The sequence below is a fragment of the Parasteatoda tepidariorum genome, chromosome 5 (genome assembly GCF_982258835.1).
Source record: "Parasteatoda tepidariorum strain Cologne lab strain chromosome 5, Ptep-v5.0, whole genome shotgun sequence".
Taxonomy (NCBI): domain Eukaryota; kingdom Metazoa; phylum Arthropoda; class Arachnida; order Araneae; family Theridiidae; genus Parasteatoda; species Parasteatoda tepidariorum.
In genome coordinates this window covers 72664875-72692499 of record NC_141759.1, presented here as the reverse complement: position 1 = coordinate 72692499, position 27625 = coordinate 72664875, and the positions used below count along the sequence as shown (strand labels likewise).

Genomic DNA, 27625 nt, shown 5'->3' with positions numbered 1-27625 from the left:
GTAGTAACTGCAAATAAATAATCATATTTCAATTACTTTTAAAAATCTAAAGAGATTGCACAAAATGACTTTTAATTACATCCACTTAGAAATTTTATTAAGAGTATAAAACTATAGTTTAGACTTTTATTCAGATTTTTCTTTTAAAGAAAATAATAAAGATGGAAAAATATATACCCATTATGTATTGTTTCGAATAAAAAAAATTTTTTTTTGTAACTCGTATTAATTTAATAAAGCAAAGAGTAAAAATTTAATTCCCTAAATCTTTACAAATTTGAGATAACTTATTATGAAATTTGATTTTTAAAATATATATAATAATTATATATTTCACAAACAAATGCATTATTTCAAAATATTCCTTTAAAAACTCACTACATCAAATAATTAACAGGTGTTGACAACTTTTAACAAACAATTCATTTACACAATTACTTAGTTCAAAAATACAAAAATTATCAATATAAACATATATACTTCTATAGATATTCTTAGTGACCAGTTATATCACATGCAAATAATGCAAGCCATAAGCACCAAAATTTAACATGTACAGGCTATCACATCATTGCAAAATAGTTAAATAATTATTAGCTGCAAAAATCACAGGATTCTAGGAATGTAAAAAGCTATATATCATCATTAAAAAACACCCAACATCAACTGTATCCTTATTTTATTTCTTCCCAATCCCAATTACTGGGAACAATCAAATCTGTATTTTGTATATTCTCTTCAGAACTATTTAGTTCTTTACATTTCGGATGCAAAAAAGTTACAGGAGATAGTCTAGAGGTGGAAGTTTTTAGACCAGTAGGGTTGAGTAACAGCATAGAGCTTGTACTGGATCGACTGAGGACGCTATCAAGGGAACACGATCTATCTCTTTGCATGGAAATGTCAGGCACTGTTGGAATACTTTGTTGAAAATGAATATCTCCGCAAGATTTTGAGTGGAGCATTCTTTTATGGCGCTTCTCCCCAATTTTGTGACGAGTAGGTATTTCTGATCTGGATTTCCGAAGTTTTGAATCATCAACAATCTCATCTATTGTACGAACTCCAACGGCTTTTAATATGACATCCATTTTATTAGAATAATCCATATGCCCAGATACCTAAGTAGTACAAAATATAGCTTACTTCAGAAGTAAAGTGAATTGCAAATCAAATCGGGAATGAAATCTGCAGTTTAGAAGATACACAGTTTAGAATTACAAGTTTTGTCACATTTTCACAAAATTTAATTTTTAATTTTATTTCATAAATAATGGTAATAAAATAAATATTTCATAAAAAGTATTTTTAACAATAAAAATGTAAATTTATAACCCTTTACACCTAAGTAGTAAAAAATATAGTTTACTTCAGAAGTAAAGTGAATTGCAGATCAAATCTGCAATGAAATCTGCAGTTTAGAAGTTACACAATTTGCAATTTGAATCAAATTAAAATAATTCAAAAATAAATTTTAAAGATTTACTCCGATTATATTCAAATACATCAAATTGCAACAGTGTTACAAAAATATTAGCATTTTTTGAAAATGGTAAGGCCATCAATTATTTATAAAAAAAAGGCCAGGTTTTATAAGCTTAAGTTAACTTTATATCTTTTTTTTCATAAATAGTTATTTAGTAAAGAAAAAGGAATATATTTTTTTATGAAATTTATTTAAAATTATTTTTCAGATGTTCATTATTGCAGCATATGGCAATTAGCTAATGTAATGGAAACAATTAATAGTATGGAACGTATATATATATACATAGTTGATAACCTGGAAGTCCTAGTTTTACAGAATATTAAAATGGTAAAACAGACTTCATGTGTTTAATATTGCCTGTATTTTAAAAACTATCTGCACAATTAATGGGTTTTATTTATGTGTTTAAATTGTTTGTGTGTAGTTGGGGACAAAGTCATTCAAAATTAAATTCATTAAATAAATAATAAAATGTTAATTCATGAAATTTCTACCACTCTAAATATGCAAATAAAAATGATCTGATAAATAGGGACAAATTGGCAGATGTGTAAATTCATATATGTACGCACACACATGCCTGCACACACACACAAAGATATATGTAAAAATATTCTAATGTCTTGCTGGTTTTTGCAGACAAACAAAGATAAAACAGCCTGAAATATAAATCTTTTAAAAAATTTAGTTTTTATATAGCAAAGCTGTTTTAAGTAGAATACTACATATATATTTTAAAGCTATACATTTAGAATGGTAGTATAAGGCACTTTAAAAAATTTTCTAAAAAGGTTTTTTGTATATGGACAGAGATAGACTTTCTTTCGTTTTAAAAGAAAATAAATCTCATTCTTTTATAAAGACTTGCTTTAAACATGGTTGGTTGGTTCTAATGCCACTTGCCACACGGGTAAGCCTGCTTGGTGAAACCGAGCAAATTTAAGGCAGAGTGTGTGATTCTTGTTTTTCAGTGGCGCCATCTATGGCCAAGAATTCGACTTCTGCCACACCATACGTCACATCTGTTTATAAGACGGACCCATTCATACATCCATTCATTCATCCACAGATTGCAATTTTGACCTGAATCAGCGAATGATTGATCTCCAATCCAGTACCCCCGGAGATATTGATTTGTTATGGGAACATGGAGGACTTTTGAGACTCGACAGATTTAACGTGCATCAGTCACTTTACTACACGGGGAGTCTTCGGCCGGCGGGGTTCGAACCCACGAACTCTCGGACATGGGCCCAGCACCCTACCGACCAGGCTATCCTAGCCTTTGCTTTAAACATTCTTCATAGGATTGAATTTAGCACCTATTATAACTATTATGTTCAACAAAGCCTAGTGTTTATAGTCTTCCTAATCTCACTGAACTTAATTTGATACATGGTGTACTATCTGTAAAAACCTTATATAATTCATAACCCTCATTGGAGTTAGATTTAATAGATATTTGATAAAACAGACCATTAAAAAATAGGCATAAAAATAGCAATTTAGTACACAAGATATAACCTACAAACATCTTTATTATTTGCACTTTTATTGCACACACCAAAACTCACTTTGAGCATTTGAAAACCAAATAAAAAAAAAATTCCAAGAAACTTACCACACTACTGAGATCAACGTTACACATTCTTCTATCATCCCATTTAATTGGTTGTAAACCAGCAATTTTCATTGTTACAGATGATGTACGATACAGAAATTTTAGAAGCCAATCTCCTCTGGAAAATCATTTGTATCATAACTTTGTATTATAATAATCATACTTTAGATAAAACAAAGTTAATTTTATTAAACAAAGTAGATTTTATTAAAAAATGTCTCAAGCTCTGTTCAAGATTCTAATCGAGATAAATATGATCCATGATGTTTTGTTTTTTGGATTTTTTTAAAAAAGAAAATGCAGTTGAGAAGGTACAACTTCCTATTTGAAAAGTTGTATATAAGTTTTGAAATAAATTTACAGAACTCATATCATACTTTCTATATTGACATTGTAGCGTCATCACGAAAGTTTCATTAAAATGCAAAGCAGCTGGGAGAAGCCGATCAGCCAAATGCAAATCAGCTTTCCTGAACGGCGCATGACTACACTCAACGAGTATAAAAAGGAGCCCGCCATTGGTCAGCATTCCACTTTGACTTCAGTCCTCACCTGGAGATGTGGGCCTGACCTAACCAGCCGAGTCCGGAAGTATTGATGCCTCTTCTACTTACTTAGATGGTTGACTTTACTTTGTTAATACTTTTAGAATTTTATTTGTTTATAAGAAAATAAACAAAGTTATTTTTATGAAAAGTTTCTGGTGTCTTCTAATTGCTAAAACATTATAATGCATAATTGCAACCTAAACTATTACACATTTTTTCTAAAAATGTATCAAGCGATATTTTTATCAATGTCAGTAAGGTAGCTGGCTAACGTAAAAATCTCTGTTCCTCTAAGTGATTTTAGTTGCTGGAAGAAATACATAAATTCTTAATAATGTATATCACGGTTTATAAATCAACCCCTATTTTTGGGTTACGAGATAGCGAATTTCTGATATGTAGGATGCATAAGTCGACCGCTGAAGAAACAAATAATAAAAATTTTTAGGATTAAAAAACATACAAAATTATGAAGTCTGAAATATATTTTTGCAAGTAAAAAATATTGTTCTCTCTGGAAATCTTTTAAGAAGAGTGGAATTTCAAAAATGATCGGAATTTTTATATGTCCTGGGCATGTCAGGCAATATTTTCAAGCTTTGCATGCAACCAAGAACTGTAATAAAAGAAAATGCAAACCTGCAGTATCCATTTACAACTCGCCCACTCACAACTTTGGAGAAATCTTTCCAAATTTCCACATCAGCTGTAACAGGTGCACCTAGCAATATGGCATCTTCAATAATACCCTCACAACCTAAAATAGGTATAAAGAAAATAAAACATAGCTATGATAAAAAAAAAATAAAAAAAACTTTCGCAATTGCAAAAGTTTAAACTTTTTTTATAAAATTTAAACTCACTTACAAAATGTTAAAAAAAATAATAAAAGTTCATTCCTAATCATAAAAATCCCTTTCAAATTAATTTAGATAGTAAATATTGATGCATTTTCTACTTCTTAAATTCATAAAATAATATTATAAGAAAATTCATAAAATAATATTATACTTTTATCGATTATAAAACGTAATGAGAAAATATTCTAAAATTGGTTAATGTTTAAAATTTACCTTTAAGAAATGAAAAATGTTAAAAAAAGTAGCATTTGTAATTTGTTTATACTCTTATTTTATAAATGAAAAAAAAAAGAAAAAAAAAAGAAACAGGTAAATGCTTACCTTTTCTTTTGGACATTTCTTGTAAACAATAATAAATTACTCTAGCACCAAGACTGAATCCTATTAATGTAATAGGTCTTTTACCCTGAAAGCAAAACAGCTTAAAATGTAACATAATATAATTTAAAGTTACGAGTATAATAAACAGTTTCTCATAATATATTTTCCTAATATATATATAAAATTACATAATTTTAAAAAGAAATTTAAATAAGAGTTACTTAATTTCTTTTGAAAATTTTAACACTATTTTTGAGTATTAAACTGTAAGTCAAGAAATGTTAGTGTTTGTGGTATAATCAACATACTAGGTTTAAATACCGAAGTTCCTTTGTACCTGTTAAACCTGTAAGTTTCTATACCAAACCTAAAGTGAACTGAATTAAAATCAATGAAATATGTATATATGCACTAATGAAAAGGTCTGTTCTTTCGCTTTTTCACTTTTTTTATGTTCGACGTCTGGGATCCTGTATGATGTTACATATGATTTAGTTATTTAAATTTAGTTATTAAAGTTAAATTTAAATTTGGCATTTTTTTTCTTCATCTTTGATGATTGATACCTATGCTGATAAAAAACACACAATCTATCTCGCCAAAGACACGTGATGACCCGGATGTGATTACACCACAGGTGTATTGAAATACATTTGATTTCATGGAGGACTTTTTCAGTAAAACAAACCCAAACTACACAGGAAAAAAAAGTACAAAAGTGACCAATTATCTAGCTTCTAGAAAATATTTTGTGTTGAAGTTGTAATTTCAGTAACATGAATACAAATTTCATAACTGAGATATAAGGTACAATAATCTGCTAAAAGTGCTTGAATTCAACATTAATGAAGTTTTGTATTCAGACTCATGATGGGAAAATGTATTTAAAGCATTTGGGATAATACAATAATAAGAATCATATGCTTAAATTCCAACATATTTTCACTTTCTCTTGCCATATTGTCACTTTAAATATATTTTCAAATTGTTCAGAAAAGCAATTTCGGTTGCAAACACCCTAATTTCCATGTAAGCGATAGGATGTTTTTGTGAACTGTTTTGTTATAAAATCTGGTAGAAACTTCAGAAACTTGCAAAGTAAGAATACCTGCCAATCAACCTGCCTAGTACTTTGTAACCTACCTCGAAAACTAAGTAACTTTGATGTAAAAATGTCACTTAAAAAAAAGTATGACACACATTGCTCTAAGCCTAGGAACTCAGGAAACTTTTAGATTGAAGCCAAAGTTTGTCAAAACAAAAGCACAAGCAATACTACATAAACAAGTACATTACAATTTTATTTCTATAATGAAAAACCTTTATTGTGTTCAAACACAAAATGAAAGAAAATATGCTCAAGAATTAGTTTTCTCAATTTTGTTTTGGATACTGATTAAGGATTTTCATCATAGAACCATTGCAGTATGTTCGTTTATGAGATATTATTTAAGCTTTTGCAGCATTGTTTTATCCATACATTGTAAAAAATGAACCTTTTCTTCCAAACAGATACTTTTTTATTTAGTTTGGAAATAGGTCCTAGGTTGGGATAATCGGATAATCAAGGTTTCACTGAATATTAGAACAAAAAGTGGAAGAAATGTTTGAATACTTGTTGCCTTTCCAAAAGTACATCAGCTAAATGTCGTCCAACTTGAGCAGATCGTCTCAGACATACTCCCCAAGGATTGTCAATTACTCCAGAAACTGTGACGAGTGCAGCAGGCCATGTAATTGCAGCAATTAATCCTTAAAAAAATAGAAATGGATTTTTTAATAAAAATCATATGAATGAAAGATATTTCTTTGGCACATTTAATATGATCATAATACAAAGGATAAATAATATCATACTGAAATATTGTATGCTTTAAAGAAACAAATTCTAACTACCAGATAAAATTGTGTATTTCAACGCTTCTTGAGCAGCCATAGACACTGCAAAACTAAACAAGTAATCCATAGCTCTCCCCAGTTGCAAGAGGTAGTTTGATTCATATCTTAAGCAATATTGTTCTCGAGAATGCATAAGGGTAAGCCAAGGTTCTTGAAATGCTTCTAAAAAGCAAACACAATTATACAATAAGTAATTACATTTCAAGTAAATAACCTCACTTTTAAAGTAAATAATTTCTTCTGAAAAGTTTTAATACAATCAAAAAAAAGTTTTCCTTCGAATTAATATTACCAGTATTTTATAAGTATAAAAAATTGCAAAAAAAGTGAGAATGAAATAAAATCTTAAGCCACATTATATAATATAACCACTTTAAATATAGATAATTTCTTCTGAAAAGTTTTAATACAACCAAAAAAAAGTTTTCCTTTAAATTAATGTTACTAGTGTTTTTATAAGTACAAAAAATTAAAAAAAAAATTACCATGAAATAGATCATTGCCATATTAAAATATATAATTATATTAATATATAATTATGTGTATTTACATTAAATACACATAAAAATATATACAAAAAAAGCTTTCCTTTAAATTAATGTTACTAGTGTTTTTATAAGTATAAAAAATTGTAAAAAAAAATGACCATGAAATAAATCATTGCCATATTAAAAAAAAATTGTATACATACATTTTATTATTACACTAAATACATATAAAAATAGTAATCAATAGAAAGTTCTGTTGAAAATGTAAGTAATAAAATTGTAGTTTTTTAAATAAATATAGAAAAAACATTTCAAACAGTAAATTCTTAATGTTAAAATGCAGTATAAATAAAATCTTTTAAGATTCTTTTATGTTCTAAAATGCAAAGCAAGTGACATAAATTTAAAGCTCAAGCCATGATTTTAATCAGTAAAACGTTTTAAACCAAATTACATAATTTACGAAAAACACTAATAAAATTTTTTAACATTTCTATACCCCTATCTTCTTCAGTTAACCACCCAGATATCGCTAAAGTGACATGTAACTGCCTTCCTTCAGTTAGAGTATCAAATGCAAATTCTTCAATATCACCAACACGTTTTTGCATTTTATAACCTGTAAGAAAGAATAAGAGAAAAAACCTTTTAAAGCCATCAACCATTTTTTAATATTTTAAAAACTGATTTTGCTTTACTGCTCATTAATCTTTTATCTATCCTGTGTTTATTTTAAAATGATCTTATTGATTATTTGAACATATAAACTCAAAATAGATAAAGTCCCTTCCAAGATTTTCTTGCATAAATAAATCCTTAGTAGTGAAATTAGTGCTGCATTTAGTTTGAGCACAAAAATATTTTATTAAAGCCCATTCCAAGTATTCTTTTTCTACCTTTTTTTCAGGTTTACAACCATATTTTTGAACAAAAGAAATTTTCTGAAGTTCTGCTTTTATTTTTCAATTGTTTTTAAATCATAGAGAAACTAAATTGAACTTTTAGCAAATGTCAACATTCTTCAATCAAATTTCAAATAATCACAAAATTTTGATTTTTTTTCATCTACAGAAAAAAAAAATCTTCAGCATTTTCTCATTATTAAAGATATCTAATGAAAAAAGAAGTGTCACACTAGAAATGAAGAGCAAATCAGATATATGAATCATAAACATTTCTGGAACAGACAGACACATGAGCAAAAGTATACTATCTTCAATGATTTCTGAACACCTTCTGTTAGTCATTGCAATGACCATGCACACATATTAGATCCTTAACTCAACTGGTTGTGTTATTTATGGCATGGACTTAACATTCTTACTCTTCATTGCCACATGCAGTAGTATACTGTATACATTTTAGTATACTGCATATATACATTGCTACATGCAGTAGTGCATATCTACATACAGTTTTTGAATGATTTGAACTAAATGTAAGTTTTAAAACTTTTTAAAGAGGATTGAAATATTATAGAACAGCTTTTATACAGGCAGCTTATTTTCACATATTGTTTTTAGTTTTTTTCAAATCTAGTTAGTGTTTTTCTCCAATAAGTTATTTTTAAATACTATTTAACTCACTCTAAAGGTAATAGATGGCACACTTCATTAAATCAAACATTTATTATTCAATCAGGCACCAGTATATCAGTACGTATACATCTTCTCAGATTAACAATCATACATACCAGTTAAACCAGCACCTGCAACTCCAAACAGGGAACCAATGACTGCAATTCCTGCAGCAGAACCTAATGCTGCAGCACCTGCTCCACCTATGATTGCTCCAGCACCAGCAGCCATAAATGGAGCAGCTAATCCACCAGTCAAACCTGTATAAATTAGTAAATAGAGATTGGATATTGGTGAATAAAAGAAACTATGAAAAGATGATAATTACTTGCATGAGAAAAAAATAAACAGTTATATTATTTAAGATAACAAAATTTAAAATTATATATGATCAGCACATATATATTTTAAATGAACATGGACAATAATTTAACAAAAAATTACGTTTCTAATAATATTAATAATACATTAGATATTGTTGTCATTCCCTGGGAAGGATAGCTACGAAGTCTTTTTCTTTTTATACCGCCAGATGGCGTTCTTTTTAAATTTGTATGTGTTTGTTTGCTTTTTGTTAATAAACTTTTACTTTCTGTCTGAATCTCGATCCACGGACTACAGTTGGCAGCACGGCTGTGGTTTTGAAAATTATGACGCAGTAAAAAGTTTCACTTAGTTTCGCCGTGATTTACATCGTTTAGATTCCAAAATCAAAATGAACAGGGATCTGCCGAGTATCCCACTGCTGAACAGTGATAACTTCTATCAGTGGAGTATTAAAGTCAAGGCTTTGCTGACACTTAAGAAAATTGCTAATGCGCTAACTGAAGAAGCCCCCGTTGATCCAAAGTTGCGGGAACAATGGACATTAAACAATGATGACGCAGTTGCATACATACAACTATCGCTTTCTGATGACCAAAGTCTTCAGTTCGCAAACGAAACTAACGCAAAAATTCTATGGGAAAAAATTCAAAGCACATTTACTGGTAAAACAGAAGATCGAAAAATCGATGCAAGTAACGAAATAAAAAATCTTGAAATGAAAGAAAATGAAAATGTGTCAGACTATATTGCAAGATCACGAGGACTTAAAACGAAATGTTCGTCACTGGGTCTGGAAATTTCTGAAAGAGAACTTGTATATTATACTGTTAGAGGATTAAGAGGAAAATTTGCAAAAATAAGGGAAATCCTGAAAACCCAACGTGAAAAACAAATGGATGAGATTTTAGAAATACTGCGGGAGGAAGAGAACAGCTTATCAAAATTAAAAAATGAAATTCCTAGACGAGCAGAAGCATTCCAAGTAAAATATAAATATGAAAATAGAAGCAGGAAGAAATGTTTCATCTGCCATAAAACGAATCACCTAGCTAAAGACTGCTATTTCCGAAACAAGACCGAGGGAAATCAGAACCAAACATCTCAAGAAAAAAGAAAATTTTCGAACTATAAATCGGGCATGAACAAAATCAAAAACAATAACGCTCATTGTGCATTTGAAAATCAAGATAAACATTCTAGTGAAAATTTTGCACTTACCCCAGAACAAGAACAACACCAAATAAACTCTAGTACTACCGGTAAAAACAAAACTGTTTTCATTTTGGATTCTGGTGCTACTTCACACATGGTAAAAGATTTAAACTTTTTTGAAAACTTAAATCATGTTAATGGGATAATACAATTAGCAGGTAAGAAGTCAAATTTAATTTCAAAAGGAATCGGTATTGTAAAAGCTACAACAACAGTTGATAATTGCAGTAAAAATCTAACAATATACGATGTAATATATGTACCAGACTTACGAAACAATTTAATTTCAGTATCTAAATTAATTGATAAAGGTTATAAAATTAAATCCAATGGTAATGATATTTTGATTTTAACTAATGATAATCGCAGTGTTTTAAAAGCTGTAAAAGTAAACAATCGTTTTGAAATTTTAATGGAACCGTGTAGTAACATTTCACCTAATTTGTTTGATTATAATGATGTAAACAATTCTGAGTTAGAATGTAATGAAGTAAGTAATTTGGATACTTATAATATTTGGCATAAAAGACTATGTCATTTAAATCCACAATACATGGTTAAAATGCAAAATGTTATAGGCATAAATTTCAAAGATTTTGAAAATTATCATTGTGAATCTTGTGATATAAGTAAAGTAACTCATAAGAGTCATCCATCAGTTAATATTGCACAAAGTAATTCTGTATTAGAGTTAATTCATGCGGACCTTGCAGGCCCTATAAATTGTGATTCATTAAGAAATTCAAAATATTTTTTAGTACTAGTGGATGATTTTTCTGGGATGTACTTTTCTTATTTTTTGAAACATAAAAATGAAGTATTTGAAATGTTTTGTATGTTTAAAGAAAGGTATGAAAATTTAATGAATATGAAAATCAAAAGATTCAGAACAGATAATGGTTTAGAATTTGTCAATAACGAGATTGATAGTTTTCTAGAAAAATACGGGATCATACATGAAAAAACAGTACCGTATAATCCTTCGTCAAATGGACGTGCTGAGCGAGCCATAAGAGTATTAGTAGAAAGAGCTAGGACATTATTGTATGAAAGTGAATTACCATTAAAATTTTGGGCTGAAGCAATAAATTTTAGCACACACATTTCTAATCTTACACCGCGTAAAAATAAACAGAATCTTCCGATTGAAATATGGTCTGGAAAACAACCTAAACTTAACTACTTAAAAGTATTTGGATGCGTCGTTTATTTTCATATATCTAAACAATTCCGAAATAAATTTGATGTTCCGGGAAAACGTGGGATTTTCGTCGGTTATTCTAGAGAAAGGCGCGCTTATAGAATATATGATGTTGATAAAAATATTGTAATTGAAGAGCGATCTGTTAAATTTAACGAATCACTAAGAGGAAGTAAATTTCTAACAAACAAAAATGAATGTAGCATATGGAACATTGAGGATTTGACCCTGTTTAATATATCTCTACCACAGATCGAAACTGAAACCCAAAACTCCCCTCCAACTGAATCAAGCAGTGAACACTCTTTTTCTCATAAATCTTCTCAAGAAAGTGCTGATTTACAAAATGAAAATAATCAAAATACTCCGGCATTAAGACGTTCTGAAAGAATTAAAAATAAAAGATCCGCAAACGCGAACTTAGCCTTGAAAGGATCGTCTATTCCTCAAAATTATGACCAGGCGATAAATAGTAATAAATATTCCGAGTGGAAAACCGCAATGGAAAATGAACTTCTTTCGATGGAGAAACATAAGGTTTTTGAATTAATTGAGAGGCCTAAGAAGGTAAGAATAATAAAAAGTAAATGGGTGTATACAATTAAAAATGACGATAATAACAAAATTTACAAAGCGCGACTGGTTGCAGCAGGGTTTAATCAAATTAAAAATGTTGATTATTCTGAATCATATTCACCTGTGGTAAATATTGAATCATTCAGGTTATTAATTGCTTTATCAGCAAAATTGGATTTATTTGTTAAATTTTTTGATATTAAAACTGCTTATTTATATGGTGATATTGATGAAACTGTATACATGGAAATACCTTCAGGTTTTGAAGATAAATATGGTAAAAATAAAGTGTGTAAATTAAATAAAAGTATTTATGGTCTACCTCAATCTGGTAGAAATTGGCATATAAAGTTAAAAAATGAACTTAAAAAGATTGGTCTCACTCAACTTGCATCTGACAATTGTGTATTTACTAAAATTAATGATAATGATTTTTTCGCAATTTGTGTATACGTAGATGATTTGGCAATATTTTCTAATAATTCGAAATTATACAAGGAAATTATTTCAAAACTTAATCAAACATTTGAATTAAAAGAAACAACTAATGATTCAAAATTTTTAGGCATTGAGATTTCACAAAAAGAAAACGGAATTGGTCTATCTCAAACTCATTGCATTGAAACTTTAATGAAAAAATGTGGTTTGGAAAATTGCAAGAAAACAAATATTCCCATAACTAAAGGTGAAGATAGATGTTTTAATCCTACTGATGATTTAGTAGATCAGACTGATTATCAGGAAATCGTCGGTGAACTTTTATATTTAGCAAATAGAACCCGACCAGATATTGCTTTTGTAACTAGTTATTTATCACAATTTAATAAACGTCCTGAAAAAAGGCATTATGTTTTAGCCAAGAGAGTTTTGAAATATTTGAACGGTTCAAAAGATAGAGTCTTGTTTTATAGTAAAGAATTCGGTTTTTTAAACTGTAGTGCGGATGCAAGTTGGGGCAACGCAGAAGGAGGAAAATCTTTTTCAGGTTGTGTAATTATGATAGGTAATTCTCTTATAACATGGAAAAGTAGAAAACAAAGATGTGTAGGACTTTCAACATGTGAAGCTGAATTATTTGCTGCAGCTGACACAGCTCGAGAACTTACTTGGACAATAAATATGTTAAATGAACTGAACTGTAAAAAATTTATTGATGCTCCTGTTACTATGTTTTCTGATAGCCAAGCAGCTATTGACTGGTTGAACAATGGTAAATCTTCTAACAAAACCAGGCATGTAAATCTTAAATTTCATTTTGTAAGAGATATGATTGAAGATAAAATTTTAAAAACTGTTTATAAGAATACGAATGATAATATTTCTGATTTTTTAACTAAAGCTGTAACTTTTGAGAAGTTAATTTTCTCTTTGGAAACAATAAGTTTAATTTGAAATTTATGTTAAGAGAATTAATATTTTTTATGTGTATATTGTTATATGTGTTAAAAAGTAAAATCCTTCTCGCAGGGGGAGATTGTTGTCATTCCCTGGGAAGGATAGCTACGAAGTCTTTTTCTTTTTATACCGCCAGATGGCGTTCTTTTTAAATTTGTATGTGTTTGTTTGCTTTTTGTTAATAAACTTTTACTTTCTGTCTGAATCTCGATCCACGGACTACAGATATAATATTAATAATAGTTATACAGAAAAACTCATTGAAAAGTTTTATAAATGTTTTATCAGTCATAGGTTGAATTCTTTTTATACAAGTTATCATAAAAATGGCATTTTCAAATAAATAAATAAACAAACAAAAATATTAAGTTACAATTTTTAATTTTTTTTTAAAAAAAAAGTAACTTTTAAAATCAGTGTTAAAGGATATTTTGTGTAATAGAGTTATTTAGAATAAAAGAGCTCTTTACATTTTCCTTAATTACATACAATATATATTTGATTTAGTTTAAGTTTAGAATTAATGAAGATCTGGAAATATTTCTCTACTTAGGGATATGGTTTAGGGTTTGTGAAATTGTGACAAAAGACATAGAGGGGATAACAAGAAGAGTGGCAATCTATGCTTTAATTTAAAATCAGTATATTAGTACAATAAATTCTTTTATATTGTTTGCAATGATTTTTTTCATCAAAATACATACATTTAATCGTTATTATTTTTATGATCTCCAATGGCAATGTTAACGTAGTTAAAATTTAAAAATAAAATTTCCAATATTAGCTTTAGCATACATTTTGTTTCTAAACTGCTAACATATGTTCATATATTATAGTATAACATGTGACAAAAGGGTTAGTAATAAGCAGTTTGTTAACAAGTTTTTTATAAAAATATTCTTCAAAGCAAAGGGATCAGAGTTTGTGATAGCTTTTTATCATCATTTAGATATAACAATTCCTCATACTTATTCCTTTTGTTATTTAACATAGCTAAAATGTTAAACTGATTCCTTTTTTTTACAAATATTTAGCTTTTCATAGGAATTTAAAGAAACAAAGAAATTTCAAATCCTCACAAATGTTCAAGCAAACTTTTTAAAATTTTTTGTCTTTCATCTCATATTTTGTGCTGCAAAAACTTTGATCAGAATAAGGTAATTAAACTTTGAATTATCTAATTCTTCATTAATCATATATTAAGTTCATGGATCAATAGAAATATTGAAATTGGCAAAGTTTTTGAATTAGATATTGTAATCAGTGAAATTCAATGGCATATTTTTTTGAATTTTTTATTAAGGCTCAGTAGCAAAGAACACTGATATTACAAAGGCTTAAGTAATGAACATAAAACAATATATTTAGACAATATTGGAATATTTTGCCACTTTTTTAAGGAGAGAGCTTATGTTCAACAATAAGCTATCTTTCATGACTCATTAAGTAAGCAATACTTTAAAAAACTATATTACTTATAAAATCAAGAATCTAACTTTGTATTAATGATTCAGCTAATTAAGGAAACTATTCAAGTAGTATTTAATTCTAAATTCTATTTATAAATGAATGCTCACCCAAAACTGCTCCTCCTCCTATAGTAGCCATTCCTACTAACAAATAACGTTTTATCTTTTTATTGCGCTGTCGCTTTGCATTTGCTTTCTTTTCATCCCTAAAATTTACACTCAGTTAGAAAGAGAAATTAAACATATGTAAAAATAAAAGATGATTCTTTCATTCTTGTTACATAATACCAATACAAAATGATTATCTTTAAAAAGAATTATTTCTTAAGTAAAACAATAATAATTATTATGTATAACATCTAAGTCACAAGATTATTCCATAAAGTTGCTGTTATACATAATGACCACATAATTAGTGGCCACACAAACACTTCACTATATATTATAAATGTATTTATTTTAATTAGGATAGAAAAGTAAATTATAAGAACTAGCACAAAAATAAAATTATTCATAAATATATCAGCATAAACATAAGAAATATAATAAGCTTCATGAATCTATTTTGCTTAATTAAAGGCATATGTACTTATTATAATTAGGATAGAAAAGTAAATTATAAGAACCAGCACAAAAATGAAATTATTCACAAATATCAGCATAAACATAAGAAGTATAACAAGCTTCCTAAATTAAATCTATTTTGTTAATTATAGGCATATACATCAAAAATACTGATGATTATTATGGAGGACAAGCATATTTTTCTCATATCTTCTACTACATTTAAATAATACAAAGTGATGGCAAATTAAAAGTCATATCAACAATGTTATTTAAGGAATTTGCTTACTCAGACATTTCTTGCACTTCACGAGAAAGCATATCAACAACAGATTCTTCATAAATTTCAACTAAAGGCAAAGCAACACGTAACAACCAAGCAACATGAAGAATCAACACACGCATACGGGCATCATATATCCCTAAAATTATAATAATTACGTTTAAAAAAAAAATGGAATACACAATTCTATTTTAATTATTAAAAGACAATTAAAAATGAACAGAATTTAAATATAAAAAAAATTCTTCTAGAGGTTTTTAAAGTGAATTTTATTAAAATATGCAGAGCTGGCAACTTGGAAGTTCTTGCTCTCCACATTATTTAAAGTAGTAGTTAAATAAATATAATACAAACAAAGGTTCTTAAGATTTTTACTGTCACTTAAGAACAATACTGCTTGCTTTTCTGAGATTTTATGTATATCTTTCAATTATTTGTAGATTGCGGTGGTCAAAATCCTCTTAAATCAAATGTTAAAAACAGAAATTCTGCTACTACTTAAATATTTGGAAATAATCTCCAGCTAAGAGCTGGAGAAGTTGGCAAGCCTGAACATGGAAAATAAATAAATGCTTCAAATCACAGCTTAATTAGGCTTCAAGTTTTCTTTGCAGTCTCTAAAGGCTCTGTTTTGAACTTTAATATTAAATGCATGTTTTATAAACCCTTTCAAATCATTTTTGAAACAATCTCAAAGGGCTTTAATTGTTCAGAATATCGCTATTTTTTCGCACATTGTTTTTTATTCCCAATGATTTTTTAACCTTTTCTTCTTTTTTGACAATTTTCCATTCTTTCCAATTCAGCTTGGCTTCCATACTATTGCACATAGGTACTATATTATCTTTGCATTGCAGACACTGATTCTAAATGCATTTAGCAGAGTTCTTGTCAGATGCCATATAAATACAAAAATTTAATGGACTTTCATCAGTTACAAGTTGTAGTTGTTTCACCTTTTTATACTTACAATTCTATGTTTTCTACAAAGACATCACATTGTTTTATTATGATCAACATCAGATTGTTTTATTACCCAAAATGGTCTGTGTCTAGAAAAAAGTCAGTAAGAAACTTTGGCATAGATAGACTCTTGAAGAAATTTCTTGTAATGGAATTTCATACGTGCATTTGAGAAGCGTTTTTGTTTTTTTAATTTTTGCTCGTTATGGTTTCCTTCCTGAAATATTACGGCTCATATCTTTATGAAGAAAAATTGTTCGAATTATATAATATGCTATATAATATATGCTTATAAATCTTTTTCTTTTTTTTAATCTTTGCAACTACTAATTTTTTCCTATGTTTTAGACCTATAGTCTTACTTGTCATTGCCTGAAAACAATAATACTTCATTAACTTTTCAGAAAAAAGCATCGAACTAAAGTTTCTTGAGTCACTTTTCATTGATTTTTTGTAACTTTGTTTCAGATAATGATAAAGTATTGTGCAACAAAGAATTTGAGCATTACATTTATGTCTGTTTCCCTTCCATAAGTTTCATGTAGAATTATTTTCATCTTAGATTTTGGTTGTTCATCAGGAGTTCTTAATATCTTGCCCATATCCTTTCCAACTGCTCCTTCAAAGCATTTTCCACTTCTTTTGATTTTTTCTCTTTAAGCCAATGATTAAGATTTCCGATCTTCTTTTCTAATTTGGTAATTAAACTGACGCATCATGAGCAATTGAGAAGAAGAGTTCTATAAATTGTTGACGATTTTCAGACTATATCTGAAAAACCACATCGCTAACTCTTAAAGTTTAAAATATATTTATATAAGTTTGTTAAAGTATTAAAGGATTGAATATTGAAATAGTCAAGTTAGGAAATTAAAACAAATAATTGTTAAGATAGAAAAAAAGTTAAGTTTAAATTACTAATAAAATTAATGCCTAATACTCGCACTTGAGAGACAACATTTAAGTACATGAGATCTAAGAAAAACAACAAAACTCTGTGTATGTGGCAAGGCAAACCCACAAGAATGCATAAGGACTTGAAAGAAATTAATATTTAAATGAATAGGGTAAGGTTAAAAATTATACGTTAAATTGCGTTAAGTATAGGCCGAATAGTGGTGGTCCAGCATTGTTGAACACCGAATAACCCAATAGGTCCATTGGGTCAAAAATTTAGAAATAAGTTAATAAACAAGAACAATTAATATGAATAATTATTTCAAATTTAATATCACTACCAATCATTTTTTTCTCACTATGTGCATCATAAATTTTGCAGAATCATTGTAAATGAGATTACTTTAAATGATATTTAATGTACTTGGCCATACACTCTGTCTTTATAAATAATTTTTTTAATATACTTTCAAATCAATTTCTTATCTTTAATTTTATGTTGTATAGAATTTAAAGTACTTGACATTTTATATTTTTTTTCTTTGTTTGATCATAATCAATATTTTTATATTTTACATAGATTGCAATTATTTTATGAATGTATTTTTATGATTTATCATTTTATCGCAATTCCTGGTTTTGATATAATTGTATTACTTATAAGCATTTATGTGTGAAATGGACAATTTCGTATGTTATTCCTCATCATTCCATGCTCTGAGGATTTAGAAATGAAGAATCTCCCCCCTTGTGAATAAGTTTTGAACTCCCACTTTCAACTCCTGTTTTTTGGACTCAAAGATGAGTGTTCAAGGACATGGTCCCTTATCTTTTAACTTGAGGATAAGGTCATGGGATGAAGGAGAAAGCGCTACAGGGGGTGTCCATTTGAATTCCCACACAGCATAAAATTCCACTACTTGCTCTGGAGTGCATCAACAAGATTTTATTGCATCTTTGACAGGATGTTGCAAAGATCCTGGTCGATTCCTGTTTCAACACCATGGCAATTTCGTTAATTGGGGAAAACACCTGCAGAAGGGAAACCCTTCCTCACATGTCCATAGTTGAAGGGAGAGTCTTGTGGAGGAAAGGATCGAATGACGAGATAATATTGTGCTTCTGTGGGGCCACCTGCAACCTCAGAGAGTGACCATCAGAACCCTGTTTGTTGCCTTCAATAAAACAGTGTCAAGAAAATCCCCCCACTTCCTCAAAAAAAAAAAAGGGGAAAGATGTTTCGCTTATCTTCCGTTTCAAGCTGAGACTTTTTTTTGAAAAAATAAGACTTTTCACACAATAAACTTTATGTCTTTAATGTACAATACTTATTATTCTCAACTTGCAATTTAATTAATTGCGATCATTTTTTATCAGTAAATGAGAAGTTTCTTAGATAAGATGTTCTTTATGTATTATTTGTTAAACTTATATTCATGAATATGAGAATAATTTTTAATGTATTTTACTCATTTTAAGCACTGTTTTGTGCCAGCAATTTGAAAGCTACATTGTTAATTAATGAACAATTTTTCTCCAATCCTTTTATCACAATGTCTAATTAATTTTTATTAGAGTGTATGGTTAACATAATTCTGTTTAGTGTATTTTTTGGTTCACATATTTTATGATCAATGAATTCAATGTATTATCATCTCAAACATAGTGCGTTCTAAACGACGTTTCCAATCAAAATTTCATAATTATGTTGATATTACTAATTGACAAATTGTTTATTTATTGCAAAATGCAATCGAATTTTACTTTTGATTCCAATTTAATGTTATTATTCCTTTTATGTCATATTAATTGACATTTATTAGTAATTGTATTTAAATTTTTTTTTGTTTTATTTGGCTTTATTCGTTTTTTCTTCCTCGCTTTAGTTGCGTCACAATATGTTTGAGATCCATGTATTAAAAATTTTTTTAAACTTTTACTGATGTTTCCAATTTGTTGCCCTTAACAATATTTGCTCACCATATAATCTTTTGTTAATAGTGCTGATTTAAATTGTTTATTTTTTATGTTTATACGAACTATTACTGCTGTTTCTGTGTTTTTCTTTCCAGTGTTCCTGAAAGAGTTATGTGAACATATGAGATTTTCCGCCTGTAACAATTGTTCTTAGCTATGTACAGAAATTCATAACTGTGTACAGAAATGGGTGACTCCTTTTCCAATTTTATATCTTTTTCTACTTCTACCATTAAATGCTAAGTTTTGAATTTTATTTTATGGTATCTATTTTAATTTTAAACCAGTTTACTTAAATTTTTTTTGTTTTTGGTTACTTGATTTTCAAGCATTTTTTTGTCGTCAAACTTTTCGAATTATTTTAGTATCGAGGAAAATTCTTATATTTTGATTTTTTATTTAATATTTGTTTGAAATTAAAATTTTCTTACGACTTCGAAAATTTTATAAAAATTTCCGGTCTGTCCAGGTATTGTCATATTTACACTTAATGTAATGTGACAATTTAATTTCGAATTTTCTCTAAGCCTTTAATTTTTCTTTAAACGCTATTCCTTTTTTTTCAATTTAGCAATCTTTTAACTTTCTTGTTGACCTTTCTCATGGTCATTGCGGTCATCGCACTTCCTGTGGGGAAAGTCAACCAACCCCTCTATTCACGCCTTTCTTTTTCTTCCTTTAATTTTAGGGGGGCTAACAAACCAATCTTTTTCCTTTAAATTTCAAACTTTCCGCCTCTTTTAATTTAATTGGCCGTAATTTTCTGGTCCTATACCAGTTAAGGAATTTTTAAGTCACTTTAAAAACATTTTTTTTTTCTCGAGCCCTCGGGCAGGTTACCCTTTTTAAATTCTCCGCGATGCGGACTTCGGTCCGTATCGAGGGATTTTTTTTACATTTTTTCTTAACCTTTATTTTAAACTAAATCCATAGCTGTAATTAATTTCTGTAAAATTTGAAATCAAAATTTTATACCTTTAATTTTCTTTAACATTAAAAGCCCTCTCAAATTTAAGTTTTCTTCTCATATTTATTTTAACGGTTAAATTACTCGCTCTTTTATATTTAACTTTTTGCATGACGCCTTTGGATTCATTAAATTCTCTTGTCACCCATTTCCTTTTAAAAGATATATTTTTTTTGTGCCACAAAATGTGTTGCAATCATATTGTTTGTTTGTTACGAAATAATCAAAATAAGTAGTTTTACAAAAATAAATGTTTAGTTGAACAGAAAGTTGTGTGTGATTGTTTTTTTAGCTTTACCTTTATAGCTATTATTTATCACCTTTTTTCCTTTTGTATGTGGTGAGTACCTTTTTTTATTGTTATGGGCATGCATAAATGTGAATTTATTAGTTTTTCTTATTGGAAACATCAGCTTACTGTTTGAATCATATATATTGTTTGGATATAGCATGACTTTATCGTATTTATCATTAATCTTTAATTTACTTAGTTTTCACCCTTATTCTAAATTTGGTGATACCAATTTATCCAATTTGTTAAAACCTCACACTTTGTGACCCTTTGAACCTATTGGGTTATTGTTATCCCACATCAGCATTGTACTACCACTTTCCTTAACGATCACATCCCCCTTAATTTTATAATTACCCTGTTATATATTTCGGCCTTAATTTTATTTATCATGACTATATCCAGAGATACATCCAATTATGCAACCCATCCATTTCAATAACAATACATAAATAACTTTATTTTATTCGCACCATTCCAAAAATAATTTTAATTTAACTCTTACACTAACAGCATTTCATTTAAAGATACCTTCTTTGAATGAAACTGTCCATGAATAAGCTTTCATTTAATAAAAAATAAACTAATAATTAACAGATAAAAATCAAAGCAATAAATAAAATATACTTCTGCATTAGGGAATTAAATTTAATTCTGCATTAACAAATTTCTATGTCAAAACAAGTCTGAGATGATGTTTTTAAATACATTACTAAGTAAATAAATTTACAAAAATAAATTAATGACATAAAAGTCATAATGGTAAATCCAAATAAGGTATATAAACACATAGCTTTTGTATTCACTTACCACTAATCAAAGCTGATGTAAGCATTAAAAAAGAGAAACATCAGACAATAAGATATAGTTTTAAGTGTAAAAATTACATATCATTAATTAAAGTGAAAAAATACAGGAAACTTATGATTAGCATTATCTCTAACATAAAAAAAATTTCTTATTTACTGCCGTCTTTGATCTACACATTATCTTAACAAAGATTAAATTTAAAAATATGTTCACATTTAATTCTTATTAGTATAATAATAAGGAGTTTCGTCAAGGCAAATCAGATACGGCCTTAATTTAAGTTAATCATAATGTAATCCCAAATTTTATCTAGCAAAGTATCAGACAACAAACCATTCTCTCAAAACCATAAAAAATATTAAACTAACTTTTTTAAATTAAAAAAAAAAGCTTTTTTGAAATTATAAAAATTTAATAATTAGAAATTAATAAATACTAATTATTAGAAAACTATAACAACTAAGCCATATAACATTGCAAAGATATTTTAAACAGAATTTGTCCCATATAAAGACATAACCTATTTCACAAATATATAAAATCTAAAAAAAATATTTTTAATGACATAAACAGAAAGCAATATATTTATAAAAATTTCAATACTATTGCACTGAAATACTTGTATTTATTGCTAACTTTAGAAATAAACCTATTCTTTGTAGATAAATATACATTTATTAAGCTAGTAAAATACATCATGGGGACAATGGCCACAAAAACAAACAAGAAGTTAAAGATTTATGAATCTTGAAGGAGATTTAGATTACTCTCTTGGTTTATACCACTAAAAAATTTAAATAGCAATTAAATATTTAAAAACAAATTTAAATACCCAAAAATTTAAGTAGGAAAATTTTTTATTTTCATTATTTCCCGCTAAAAGTAATTAAAATTTGTCATAAATTCATATAAATAAGCTAAATTTAAAATTTTACGAGAGGTCGTGCTTTAAGATTCTTACTCAAATTATTGTTTCCAAACTATCCAAATCTATACAATCGTTAAGTTTTTTATTCTCCTTCCATAGAATATAAATATAATTTCTTCTAATTAAATTTTTTAAAAAGGTAAAATATAACCAAGTTTACAAAGTATTGTCATGAATTTTTACACAAGAATTATTCTCAAATATCTAAACAAATATTCTCAAATATCTAAATAGGAACAATTTAAAATTCTGAAAGGAAATTATTCATTTTCGATAGTTTATAAAAGTGTTAATGTGTTCAATCAAATAAACTCACCTTCTTCAACAGCAAATAAGATTAAATCTTCAATAATTCTTAAGCAATTGCCATTCAGTTTAGGCTCTTTTTTTAATACATTTAGCAATGGCTCAATGTCTCCTCCTTCTCCAGTAAGAAAAGCATACAAAGATGATTCTACCTTTTAAATAAGAGAGACGTTTTAAGATTAATGATAAAAAATGGAAAGTTCATTGCATAATGAGAAAATACAAAATACATCTTGAATAAAAAATATTTGAAAACTATGCTAAAGATAAAAACACAATTATGCAATTGATTATGTTTTAATAGTTTTTATAATTAAAAGGCAATGATGCTCTATTATTATAAAATACTCTGAAGACTATGCAAGATAAAGCATACAAAACAAAAGTCAATACAAATTGGTTTGTTAAATTAACTTCATAGTTATAAAATAAAACCAAAAATCAATATGAATGATGACATATGTTGATAGCATTGACATATATTTACTGTAATTTCTTTATGAAATCAATATGATCATTACAATGACCGAAAAATATTTTAAAGCTGTTTTTCAAAGGCTCTGTCATTGCATGAAATTATGCTTTTTTCACGAATAATAAGCTATTTTGAAAACTGCTGTGAGTTTGCAACAGTTACTATGACTATAAAAGGGTGCGTAGCCAAATTATTCAACAAAAATAAGCACTTTTCAAGCACTCAGAAATATTTTTAAGCACTTTAACAAAATATCATAATTAGGCAGGGTTGGAAAGTTTTTGATAATTGACGATTTTATTTTGTTTTAATTGTCATGAGAAAAAAGAAAAAAAACCTTGTGGCATTGTTTTTGACAATTGTCAAAAATCATGAAAATTTAAATCATGTAAAACGAATGGTGCTTTCATACACTACGAACTGACAATACGCTGAAATAGATTGTAAAAACGTTGAATAGAACTATGTGAACTGTGTCTTTTTGCATAATTTGTAGCGAAAATCAACATGGTAAAGGAAAAAATCTAATTTTGAAAAAGGGAAAATGAAGCACTTTTTAAAAACACCCAAAGAAAAGAGCACCTTTAGGTTTTTAAAAAACTAAAATCGAAAATAGGCACCTTTAAGCACATTTTAAAAACACAATGCATCCTGTGATAGGTCAAATATAAACTATTTTTAGTGAACACCTTATTCTCATTCTGAAAATGGTGCAAAACGTCAATATGGGTAAAAGCCACAGTTTTGTGAAAAAGAAAATTGTTTGTGGTCTGATTTCATAATATTTAAAAATTTACTACAATGCTGCATTATTTGGGGTTTATAAAAATGCGCAAAAAATGAGGATAAGACATTGATTTTGATTATTTTAATCGAAATGGAAAAATGTTTAATAGCTTTTAAAATATTCAAGTTATTTGTCTATTTTAAAACCCAGCATTTTAAACTTCACAGCAAAATTTTAAAGTTATAGTTTTGCTTCAAGGGTTAGTTGTTGAATTGCAGCTTTTTTATTTTCTTCCGCAAAACAGCTTTGAAAAACTCTCTTCACTTAATGAAAATACATAGATTAGTAACTTTAGCAGATATTGTTAAATAAAATCTACTAAGAAGAATGGCAGAGTTCATTAATTAAAGTTAAAATAAAAAAAAGAACATTTTGAAGAATTTCCTGCTAAAGTAGAATTTTTTTATTCAAGACACAAAATGTAATTTTTGATAGAAAATATATCATTACCCACTCAGGAACGACTGCTCGACCTTACCCCTTACTAACTACATCATAGAGTGTGATAAATGTGTGCTGGTAAAAAAAAAATAACTTCATTGAAATATATATATTTAAATATGATGATTTAAGATTATCTTTTTAAATATGATGATAGAGTGTGATATTTTTGAAATATCTGAAATATTTCTTTAAATATGATTTTTTAGACATATCAAAGAAACATTACCACCAAAACGATAGAGAAAAATGATAAAATCTAACTGTCTAAACTAAAAGATAAAATGATGAAATCTAACTGTTGGCATCTAAACAAAATAAAAATGAAAAAACTTGTTCGATATTTTACCTGTTTTGGAAGACCAACATGCGTGATATGTTTTGTCATACACTGTTCTCTGAAATTCCTGTCAAATTAAAGAAAAAAAATATTAATTAAAAAAATATTAATTAAAAAGAATAGTTTCTACTTTAAATGCAATTTTGTAAAGCTGTGGAAAATTCTATTTTTAAAGCTAATAATATTGAAATGAAAATTTTTAATAAAAATGACACTCACTAATCTATTAAAAGGGAAAAAGATTAGCAAAGTTTGTAAATTTTGTTAAAAAAAATTAAATTACAAATCTTATAAATTTCCTAAAATCTATCACATAACAATATATTTAAAATATGTTTTAAATTTTTCGGACAAAATCGTTCTAAGACAGTTATTAACCTTTCGAAAAACAGTCATGTGTACTGTCCTGGTTCTGCATATGGTCTCTCTACAAATATTTAAATTGCAAACCTCTATAGTCTATACTATACTCAAATCTAGATTTAAGTGTTTATAGAATACATATAAAACAATGTGGTCATTTGTCTCATCTCCCACAATGGTTTGAAACATAGAAAAAAGCCTACTTAAAAAAAAAAATTTTATCATAAAATAAATTTATCATGCTATGTAGAAATCTTTTTCCCCACCAAATTTGAGAAAGTATTATGATGATTATTTATAATAAAATTGCTCCTTACATGGAAAAATTAAGATATCAATTAAATTATATTGTGTCTTTTTAATTAAACTCTATGTTTCACCTTTTTTTTTGTTGACCTTGAACTGAGTTCATCATTTAGGCTTCCCTTCACAGGAAACCAGTTTTTGTCAATGAAATTCTTATATTTGCAGATTATTACATCTTTTAAACACAAATCATTAAAGTCTGAAGTATTCTCTATGAGAGGTTATTCATATCATACATTCGTAAATAGGATTTTAAAAAATAATTAACCTTTAAAGTGGCTAGATTAAACAAATGTGCTCTCCAAAAACAAAATAAAATTTATTATTAGGTTTACTTCCTTAAAATAGAACTCCATAAATCTATGAGAATTAGATAGATAAAATAAATATTAAGATTTAATATTTCCACTTGATTTTTATACCTATTCCACTCTTCTTTGAAAAGATTGTACAAGGACATGGCACATGTTGCACAGTAAGCATACATTCCAGCATCGCTAATGATGGAATGTAAAGGTTTAAATATTCCATGATGTCTATTGTCTGAAATGAGAGTAAAGATAGTTTAACCTCATGCTGCTACAAATTAGAGGAATGAAGTTATTTAAATAATTTATTTAAACATCTTAATTAATAGCAAAAAAATATGTATAAAGAGACAACTAATTTCATATTAGAAAAGCTTTAAAAAGGAAGAACATATCAACATGGCATAGAGTGAGGGGGAGCACACTTTTTGTTTTTAAGAAACTGTTTATTTATTTTGAATTTTACATATACAATAAATGAATGCTCATTTATACATTAAATAAACGAAGTTTTCTAAAAATAAAAAGTGTGCCCCCCCCCCATCACGCTTCACCTATGGGTTACAAAGGACAAAAGCACATAAAAACATATTATGTTCAGCTGTATTTATACATTCTTTAGACAGGTGAATGATTAAATTTGTTTTAATTGTAAATGCGTTTCACAGAGCTTTTTGTTGTTGGAACATTTTCTAAAGCTGTAATGCAGGTAAATTTCACTTAAAACCTTCTTTTGTGAAGCTTTTTGATTGTTTCAGTAATACTTAATTACTTGTTGGAAACGTTATATATATGTATAAAAAATCTATTATTAATTTGAAAATAACTACATATTAGTTCTGTAGCTATCTCGTATCATAAATTATTAAAGTAAACATTATTTATTACAGTTTATAAGCAAATCGTAGTACTAAATAACACAATTTTATATTTACAGTCAACATTTTTAATTTTTCCAAGATCTTTTAAAATAATTTTTCTCGTTTTTATGACATTTAAAAAATATTTTTAAATCTAAATTAAATGCGCGAAATTACAAATAGCCACACATATTTACAAAATAATTTTTAGTCTATAAAATATGTCACACAGCTTAAAATACAAAATACGCATATTCAAACAGGTTTATAAATTATGATTAAAGAAATAATGCAGTTTTTTTTTGCATTAGATGATGAAAAAAACATTATAAATACTTTTTTTTATCATATTTAAGAGGCATTTCAAATATCATATAATTGTGTATACAGATTTTTATTTACATATCAGGAAATGTAAATAAACCTTAGATTCTGTTAATGCAATCTATTTTCGTTAACCTACCCATAATTATTTAATTCAAAAGCAATATTAGACCACAACTTCTTAAAGAATGAATGCATTTAAATTTATTAAATTCTCAAATTTAATAAAAATCAAATTTAATTTAACCTGAATCCCATGATATCTCGTCTGCTAGCAGTGCCGTGGCCATGGTGACGGCCTGATTGCCACTTTCAAAAAGGCACTGAATTTTTTATTACTTATAAATAATAATGATGGCTTAGAACTCAGTAAAAATGAAATTGGCATTTTATATTTCAATTAAAATTTAACAAGAAAAATAATAAATCGAAATTACATTTGATTATATCT

General features: G+C 27.7%; 1 protein-coding gene across 3 annotated transcripts; it reads right to left on the bottom strand.

Annotated features, from left to right (window-relative positions):
* Positions 1-206: 206 nt before the first annotated feature.
* On the bottom strand, positions 207-27548 carry LOC107453145 (transmembrane and coiled-coil domain-containing protein 4). Of its 3 annotated transcripts, none has more exons than XM_016069842.3 (14): positions 27422-27548; positions 26105-26225; positions 25023-25080; positions 22981-23122; positions 15837-15969; positions 15092-15189; positions 8920-9063; positions 7726-7845; positions 6736-6900; positions 6455-6591; positions 4840-4924; positions 4298-4415; positions 3111-3228; positions 207-1121 (listed from the first exon to the last, which is right to left on the bottom strand). In XM_016069842.3, the coding sequence occupies exons 1-14, from the start codon at positions 27462-27464 to the stop codon at positions 675-677; spliced, it is 1929 nt and encodes a 642-aa protein (XP_015925328.1). In that variant the 5' UTR covers positions 27465-27548; the 3' UTR covers positions 207-674. The 3 variants fall into 3 exon arrangements, with proteins under 3 accessions (XP_015925328.1, XP_015925330.1, XP_015925331.1); XM_016069844.3 differs by having other exon boundaries at positions 27314-27482; XM_016069845.3 differs by lacking the exon at positions 7726-7845 and having other exon boundaries at positions 666-1121.
* Positions 27549-27625: the final 77 nt, after the last annotated feature.